This window comes from Priapulus caudatus, unplaced genomic scaffold, assembly GCF_000485595.1.
Source record: "Priapulus caudatus unplaced genomic scaffold, Priapulus_caudatus-5.0.1 Scaffold266, whole genome shotgun sequence".
NCBI lineage: Eukaryota > Metazoa > Priapulida > Priapulimorpha > Priapulimorphida > Priapulidae > Priapulus > Priapulus caudatus.
This window is the reverse complement of record NW_014577327.1, coordinates 67,820-76,936: the sequence shown is the minus strand read 5'-3', so window position 1 is coordinate 76,936 and position 9,117 is coordinate 67,820. Positions and strand designations below refer to the sequence as shown.

The window sequence follows — 9,117 nt, the reverse complement described above, 5'->3', positions numbered from 1 at the left end:
GAAAATAGCCATATACGGCTCAGTAAACGTGCCGCGAATTCAGGGCAGCCGTTACCGCTCGACGCGGCGCAGATCAGGCAGCGCGTTACGCGCTCGTAACGCGCCGATCAGGCAGTCCAGTTACCGCTCGTACGCAACCCGGCCCCCACCCAGGGCGCCGATGCAGGCAGCCGTTACCGCTCGTAACGTGCGGCGAGGATCAGGCAGCCGTTAACCGCTCGTACGCGCGCGGATCATGTAGCCATTACCGCTCGTAACTGCGCGATCAGGCAGCCCCGCGTTACCGCTGACGTACGCAGTAGCGCGATAAGGCAGCGTTACCGCTCGTACGTGCGCGGATCAGGCAGCCGTTACCGCTCGTACGTGCGCGGATCAGGCAGCCGTACCAGCTCGCGTGAACAACGGGATCCAAGGCAGGACCGTTACCGGGCTCGTACGTGCGCGGAACAGAGCAGCCATACGGCGCTCGTACGTGCGGCGATCAGGCAGCCATTACCGCTCGTACCGCGCGGTCAGGCAGGGCCGTTACCGCTCGTCGTGCCGGATCAGGCAGCTCGTTCACCTGCAGGCTCGTACGTGCGCGATCAGGCAGCCGACCGCTCCGTACGTGCGCGATCAGGCAGCCATTACCGCCGTACAGTGCGCGATCAGGCAGCCGTTACAGAATCGTACGTGCCGCGGATCGGCAGCTCATTACCGGGCTCGTACGTAGCGCGGATCAGGAGCCGTTACCGTGTTATGCTTTCGGTACGTGTCTGCTGGAGTTCAGGTCATGCCGTTACCGGCTTCGTACGTTGCGCTGGATCAGGGCTTAGTCCGTGTACCGCTCTAAGTATCGTGCGCGGATCAGGCAGCCGTTTACCAGTGCTTCGTACGTGCTGCTTGGATCAGGCAGTCTCGTTACCGCTCGTACATGCGCGCAGGTCAGTGCTTAGCCGTTACCGCTCGTTTGACGTGCGCGGATCAGGCAGCCGGTTACCGTCTCTGTACGTGGCGCCGGATCAGGCAGCGTTACCGCTCGTTGACGTGCGCAGGTATCAGGCAGGCCGTAAACCGCTCGTATACGGTGCGTGGATTCAGTGTTCAGTCCGTTACCGCTCGTGACGTGCGCTGGATCAGTTGCAGTCCTTACTGTCTCGTACTTTGCGGCGATCAGGCATCTTCATGTACCCGCATTCGACGTGCTGGTCGTATTCAGGTCAGCGTTTAATCGCTCTGTTACGTTGCGCTTGTGATCAGGCAGCCGGTTACTCTGCCGATGTCCTACTTGAGGATTCAGGCAGCCAGTTACCTGCTCTGTTACGTGCGCTTGTTTATTCAAAGGCAGCCGTTACTGCTGCTAGTTTACTTGCTGCTGTGATCAAATGCAGTCTCTTTTACCGCTCGTACGCCGCGCCGGATGCAGCACGAACGCATTTACCGCTCGTACGTGCGCGGATCAGGCAGCCGTTACCGCTCGTACGTGCGCGGATCAGGCAGCCATTACCGCTCGTACGTGCGCGGATCAGGCAGCTGTGTTTAGCTGCTCGTACCGTGCGCGGATCAGGCAGCCAATTACCGCTCGGTATGTCCACGGATCAGGCATGCCGTTACCTGCTCGTACGTGCCAGTTAATCAGGCAGCCGTTACAGGCTAGTACGTGCGCCGGAATCAGGCAGCCTTACGCTCGTACGCCGCGGATTTTCATGGTTGCACTCTCATTACCAGCTTCGTTTTCAGTCGCGGATCAGGCAGACCGTTACGCTCGTATCGTGCGAAAGGATCAGGGCAAGCCGTTACTGCTCGTACGCGCCGGCATCAGGTAGCCGTTACGCTCGTAGTGCGCGGATTGCAAGGCAGCCATTAACCAGCTCGTTACGTGCGCAGATCAGGGCCAGGCCGTTACCGCTCGTACGTGCGCGGATCAGGCAGCCGTTACCGCTCGTACGCCGCGGATCAGGCAGCCATTACCGCTCGTACGTGCGCGGATCAGCCATCCCCACCATCCCGTACGTGCGCTAGCGGTCGTATGTGTCATACACGACGACTGCCTTACCAGGTCGACACCGCGGCGACGTGCAGCCTGCGGCGATCCTCGCGCGTTGGCAGACGTCCGGGTAGCTCCTCGCGAAACGAAGCTCTCTAAGGAACCTCGAGGTGTGTTTTTCCAGGCGGAACGTGAATCGCTCAAGCGCTGCAACGGCACGATCTCTGCCGGATTCGGTCATCGATCACCGTCCGCTTGAAATGACCGGGATCTGAGCTGCAAGACAGAGAGAGAAGGGGGGAGGAGAATGAGACGTTAGCTAGCGGTTGCTACCCAGATTTGTGTTCATTCACAGGCTACAATGAAAGTGAGATGTACAGAGAGGCAGAGCGGGAGAAAAGCAAGACGAAGAAGAGGAGAGAGAGAAAGAGTAGAAAGAGAGAGAGAGAAGAGAGAGGGAAAGAGATACCGATGAGAGAGGGAAAGGGAGAGAGGGAGTGGGGAAGGATGGTGAGACAGTGTAAAGTGGTGAAGAGCGAAAGTACGGCCAGAGTCAGCCTTAAACCCAGTGCATTTTCGAACAGAGAATCGTTCATTCACAGCTGGAAACCATGAAAGAAGTAAGAAGCCCTCATCATACTGATTATTTAACTAATTATCATTTCGACTGCAACTAAACACTAAAAAGAAAATAGATCCATGAGAACAACTAATAAACTGAACATAAGTAATAAACAGAGAAACAGAACATGAGAAAGTAAGAAGAGGAAGCAAGAGAGGAGAGTTTAGCAGTAGAGAGAGCAGGCAGAGAGGGAGTGAAAGAATAGCGTATAGTCGAAACAGAGAGGTGGGTAATCCAGGGTTGAAAATACTTTTCTAAGCAATCCGTGATCTGCAGGATCAGCCGAGTTATAATAGTTGGTGATCCTGCAAACATTTCTGGTGTCTGATCGAAACGCCATACGTTAATAATTATTTATACATTGCAATATGTTCCTGTTTTACACAGCGTATACAGTTACAGAGGCAAGGAAAAGATGAGAAACAGCAGAAATAAAACACAGGAATTAGAATTGATTTATTTTCTTATCTCTTTCTCAGTCTGAGTCTGAGTGTTGCACACACAGTTTCTAGTAGATAATTGAATAAGTGGCATCAATCGTCATCCTACCGTATTCGGCTGGTCTCTGTTCATACATCCATCTTCAACAGTGCAGGTTTAGTGGAAAGATGAGGCCCTATACGGTTTGACAAAAGGCCTTCGTCTTCTCTTGGCTTCCCACAGGTGCCCACTGCATTAACGGATGCAAGAAGACACGCTACTGCAGAAGAGATCCAGAGAAATTCTACATCAGGTGCATTTAAGTTGGATCCTGATAGTCTGCCTTCTCCCAATCAGACTTGTATCTCCTTCATTTGAGAAGAAACTCTCTCACCACTCTACACCTAGTAGACGGCACAAGACAGCAACACAGATTTCAGGCGAAGCACAGCAAAGTTCTTTGGCTTTCTTGTGGTTTGCTGCCAGAATGTCTGCCCATGTTGCCTTTTGACGGCGCGACGTTCATCAACTGTAGCCTTTTCTGTACATAGAGTTTAATGGTGGTCCACTCTTACTACAAACGTTTCACGTTTAGTACGATGGGCCGCTCCAACAACTGTCCTTGATGGGCCAACGATATCATCCAGAGCACAATCGCCATATGTCTTCTTCAGCCTTCAGATCTAGTGCCATGATTGTGTACAAAATGAGTGAAATGTTTTTGCAAACATGTTTCCATTAATGGGAACCTGCTTCCTTTCCAGTTCACTTAAAAGTACATCCACATGCTTTGCTTTTGCAGACTTGAACACCTCTTCTTTTTTTTTTTTTTTTTTTTTTCCGGTGATCCAGTCGGATCACCGATGTTTTATTTTTCATTATCCGGTGTTTCCGCGAAGCTGAAAAAGCCGTCGGATCACCGGATCGGCGAGTTATTTTCAACGCCTGGGTAACCAATCAAGAGAGCGCCCTGTCGGGGCACAAGACACAAACATGGCTGCCAACGAGGAATTAGGAACACTCACTCATAAAAATAAAGTTTATCTCGATTAGATCCATAATAAGTTATAAACACTTACACTGACCGTCAGTGTAAGTGTTTATAACTTATTATCAAGAGCGTATAAAGAAGGAGAGCGTACAACAGTAAAATGCTGAAACCATGTTGCAGTATTAGTCAAATTAATAAACTTTCCCCATTTTATTTTGACGATTCTTTGCAGTATTATTGATCAGCTTCCCTACCTTGCTAATATAAAATCAAACCGCTTGTCCCTACGATGGCCCCTACGCTGAGATAATGAGCGGTGAAAATCTGGTATTTTCGCCGAAAACCGACTCCAGATCAGTCAGTACCAAAATAAAACGGTGAAAGTTTATTAATTCGACTAATACTGCAACATGGTTTCAGCATTTCACCGTTGTACGCTCTCCTTCTTATACACTCTTGTTATTATGGATCTAACCGAGATAAACTAAATTTTTATGTGATCTACCAGAGATCCGATGAAATTATTCAATCAACACTCACTCAGTCGCGACGGATCCTTCTTCACTGTCAGATACCACCGGTAGATGGCGCGCTTGCTGCGGTCAGACATGTCGTATGCTTCTCCCTTGAGGAAGCGGCTCACGTACGACTGGCTGATGCCTGTCATCCACGCGATCGCGTACTGCTTCAGGCTGTATCGGCCGACGAACGCACGGATCTCCTCACAGATCGTCTTTTCTCCCTTCCTGCGAAGATCGAGAAAGAGAGAGAGAGAGATGAACCAAGAGAGGAGCCATGGGTGAGAGAGAGCGAGAGAGAGAGGGAGGGAGGGAGAAAGAGAGAGAGAGAGAGAGCGAGAGAGAGAGAGAGAGAGGAGCCCTGGGTGAGAGAGAGAGAGAGACATGAACCAAGAGAGGAGCCCTGGGTGAGAGAGAGAGAGAGAGAGAGAGCGAGAGAGATAGAGAGAGAGGAGACGCCTGGGTGAGAGAGAGAAGAGAGAGATGAACGAAGGAGGAGCCCTGGGAGAGGAGAGAGAGAGAGAGAGAGAGCGAGAGCGAGAGAGAGAGAGAGAGAGAGAGAGAGAGAGAGAGAGAGAGAGAGAGAGAGAGAGAGAGCGAGAGCGAGAGAGAGAGAGAGAGAGAGAGAGAGAGAGAGAGAGAGAGAGCGAGAGCGAGAGAGAGGAAGAAGAGAGATAAGAGAGAGAGAGAGAGAGAGAGAGAGAGAGAGAGAGAGTGAAATGAACCAAGAGAGGAGCCCTGGGAGAGAGAAGAGAGAGAGAGAGAGAGAGAGAGAGAGAGAGAGATGAAACAAGAGAGGGGGTGTGGAGACTGCAGTAGAGACGGGTAATTAGCGGTAATTGCGTTCGTGCGCGCGGCCCCTGCATAATTGATGAGCGTACACGCGCGCTGCGTGTGATGCTGCGGACGCCCGTGAGAGACTCTTGCTCTTCCTTCCCCTGCCACGCAGAGATTCCCGTCCCCACGCGCTCCCAAGCTCACTGCATTTCTACACTACTAGTACTACAGGGTTTCTTCTGAGGGAAAAATAGACAAAGGAGGTAATTAATGACTAGTTTGGGAAAAAATGGATGGCACTCCAACCAATCAAATCACGGAGAAGTGTAGACCCCGCGTCACATAACTCAATTAATAAACGCACATGGCAATCTAAATACGCCAGAAGCATGTGGTGATCTATTTATTTTTTGGTTGACACTATTTTTACAACGGCGGGTAAATACAGGAACATTTTCACAAGGGCGATGTTAAATTTGACAACAAAGAGAGAGTGAGTGAGTGAGTGAGTGAGTGAGAGAAAGAAAGAGAGAGAGAGAGAGAGAGAGAGAGAGAGAGAAGAGAGAGAGAGAGAGAGAGAGAGAGAAGAGAGAGAGGAAAGAGAGAACGGAAAGAGTTAGCCCATTTCTGACCTATCCTGAAAATTTTATTAATTAATTAATTGGATCCGAATCACCACCAAAATCTTATCAATTCTAAGTTAGCCCATTTCTGACCTATCCTGAAAATTTTATTAATTAATTAATTGGATCCGAATCACCACCAAAATCTTATCAATTCTAAGTTAGCCCATTTCTGACCTATCCTGAAAATTTTATTAATTAATTAATTGGATCCGAATCACCACCAAAATCTTATCAATTCTAAGTTAGCCCATTTCTGACCTATCCTGAAAATTTTATTAATTAATTAATTGGATCCGAATCACCACCAAAATCTTATCAATTCTAAGTTAGCCCATTTCTGACCTATCCTGAAAATTTTATGACAATCCGTGCATAAGTTTTTTAGTTAGGCTGTACACAAACCAACAAACGCACTCCGATGAAAACATAACCTCCTGCCAACCCCTTGGCGGCGGTAACAATCGCTGACTATCTGCATGCTTAACTTTATTTTTATGTTTCCCGTGTGATTATAATTTTTTTAGTGCAGTCTTGGCCTGTTGGCGCGCGTAAGCAAGGAATACTCACTTACCTCTTCACATTGTTGCTGTCCTGATTAGTTGATACTATGTGATGATGCTACAGGCCAGGATCTTTCAGAGAAAGAGAAGGTTACACCACAAATGGTTGGCACCTGGTTTGCTAACAAAAGAAAGGACATCAAGAAGAGAATAGAGGGTAGATATCCACTCAACTTATTATAGTTAATAATTAATTAAATATATAATTGATAATTGAATTGAGTTATTAATTAATAATCTGTCAGAAACATGTGCATATCAGTTTTTATAATTAGTCACGATTATAGTAGGATGGTCCCTTGGTACAAGTTTTTTAATCATGTAATCTACTGGCAACTTTCCATCTTATGTACATCTTTTTTGAACAAATCTCGGCATCTCGCACAGTTATATGGGATTTCCTTACTATTTCCAGCTATATCCGACTTGCAGCCTGAATTACTAACTAAAACCCCTGAGCTGTAATCCTAAGTGTAAGGTTTGGGTATGGCCATATAAGCTGATGGTGACGACCTCTGGGCTATGTTTTGTGACCTATTCCCACCTTTCTATATATAACGTAATGCTGCGCAACCGATAATTTTTGCTTAGTTGCAGTGCTATGCTGCTCACTAGTCATTGCATCAACATTCTAATGTATATATGTCTGTTACTTTTCATATCCAGCCTGCTTTAGCTCGTATACTGGCAGAACTAGTTCATTGTAGTATAATATAGCAAGCCTATTATAACCGTTAAGCATTTTAGTGTCGAAGCTTCCGGGTGTCATAATGTCGCAATTCTTTAAAAGCTTATTACCCTCATATAATTTCACTATATTGCTTCATATAATTGCTGTGTTAATCCTTGCGTTATTTACTGTGTCATTGTTGTGTTAATCACAGCATTACTGGCTGCATTAATGACTATTATTCACTGCATTAATTGCTGTTTTTAACATTGGTCATTGCTGTATTAATCACTGCATTATTCATTGTTTAAATCATTGTTCATCACTGCATTACTCATTGTTTAAATCACAGTTAATCACTGCATTACTCATTGTTTAAATCACTGTTAATCACTGCATTACTCATTGTTTAAATCACAGTTAATCACTGCATTACTCATTGTTTAAATCACAGTTAATCACTGCATTACTCATTGTTTAAATCACGGTTAATCACTGCATTACTCATTGTTTAAATCACGGTTAATCACAGTTAATCACTGCATTACTCATTGTTTAAATCACGGTTAATCACAGTTAATCACTGCATTACTCATTGTTTAAATCACGGTTAATCACAGTTAATCACTGCATTACTCATTGTTTAAATCACGGTTAATCGCTCTGTTAATCACTGCATTACTCATTGTTTAAATCACGGTTAATCACAGTTAATCACTGCATTACTCAGTGTTTAAATCACGGTTAATCACAGTTGATTAAGATAGTAGATTAATCCGTGATTTAAACAATGAGTAATGCGGTTATTAACAGGTGATTAAGCCGCGGCCCGGCGCGCCCCCAGCGCGTGAATTTAATACAATGAAGTAATGCAGTGATTAACTGTGATAACCGTGATTTAAAACACTGAGTAATGCAGTGACTATTAACCGCGTGATTTTTAAACACCGAGTAACTGCAGTGATTAACTTGATTAGCCGTAGATTTAAAAACATGAGTAATGCAGTGATTAACAGTGATTAAGCTGTGATTTAAAACATGAGTAATGCATGATTAAAAGTGATTACAGTGATTTTAAACATAAGTAATGCAGTGATTACACCTGTGATTAACGCGTGATTTAAACACGCTGAGTAATGCAGTGAATAACTGTGATTAACCCAGTGATTTAAACACTGAGTAATGCAGTGAATAACTGTTGATTAACGTGATTCTACACACTGAGGGTAATGCAGTGATTAACTGTGATTAATCCGTGATTTAAACATGAAAGTAATGCGTGATTAACTGTGATTAACCGTGATTTAAACAAGTGAGTATTACATGCAGTGATTAACTGTGATTTAAACATTGAGTAATGCAGTGATTAACTGTGATATCAACCGTGATAAACATGAGTAATGCCAGTGATTAAACTGTGATTAACCGTGATTTAACAATGAGTAAATGCAGTGATTAAACCTGCGTGATTACCGTGATTTAAAGCAATGAAGTAATTGCAAGTGATTAACTGTGAAAAATAACTGTGATTTTAAACAATGAGTAATGGCCAAGTGATTAACAAGTGATTAACTGTGATTTAAACACTGAGTATATGGCAGTGATTAACTGTGGATTCAACCGTGATTTAAACATGAGTAATCGGGCCAGTGCATTAATAACAGTGATTAACTGTGATTTAAACAATGAGTAAATGCAGTGATTACAATGATTTAAACCAATGAGTAATACAGTGATTAACTGTGATTTAAACAATGAGTAATGCAGTGATTAATACAGTGATTAACAGTGATTTAAAGCAATGAGTCAATGAGTGATTAACAATGATTTAAACATGAGTAATGCAGTGATTAACGAATGATTTAAACAAGTGAGTAATGCAGATGATTAACAAAATGATTTAACAATGAAGTAATGGTGCAGGTGATTCACAATGATTTAAACAATGAGTAAATGGCAGTGATTAA

General features: G+C 45.0%; 3 protein-coding genes across 3 annotated transcripts in view; 2 read left to right on the top strand and 1 right to left on the bottom strand.

Annotated features, from left to right (window-relative positions):
• LOC106808292 (homeobox-containing protein 1-like) overlaps positions 1 to 6,515 on the top strand; it is a 9,483-nt gene extending 2,968 nt beyond the window's left edge. Inside the window, exons 2-3 of the mRNA XM_014810946.1 lie at positions 4,826 to 4,830; positions 6,445 to 6,515. Coding sequence (XP_014666432.1) covers positions 4,826 to 4,830; positions 6,445 to 6,515 — 76 coding nt within the window. The remainder of the gene's footprint in view (positions 1 to 4,825; positions 4,831 to 6,444) is intronic.
• LOC106808291 (retinitis pigmentosa 1-like 1 protein) overlaps positions 1,987 to 9,117 on the bottom strand; it is a 66,785-nt gene continuing 59,654 nt past the window's right edge. Inside the window, exon 12 of the mRNA XM_014810945.1 lies at positions 1,987 to 1,997. The gene's annotated coding sequence lies outside the window, so the exon portion shown is untranslated. The remainder of the gene's footprint in view (positions 1,998 to 9,117) is intronic.
• Positions 6,550 to 9,117, top strand: part of LOC106808302 (homeobox-containing protein 1-like) — a 4,732-nt gene continuing 2,164 nt past the window's right edge. The window contains exon 1 of the mRNA XM_014810959.1: positions 6,550 to 6,637. Coding sequence (XP_014666445.1) covers positions 6,583 to 6,637 — 55 coding nt within the window. The 5' untranslated portion in view covers positions 6,550 to 6,582. The remainder of the gene's footprint in view (positions 6,638 to 9,117) is intronic.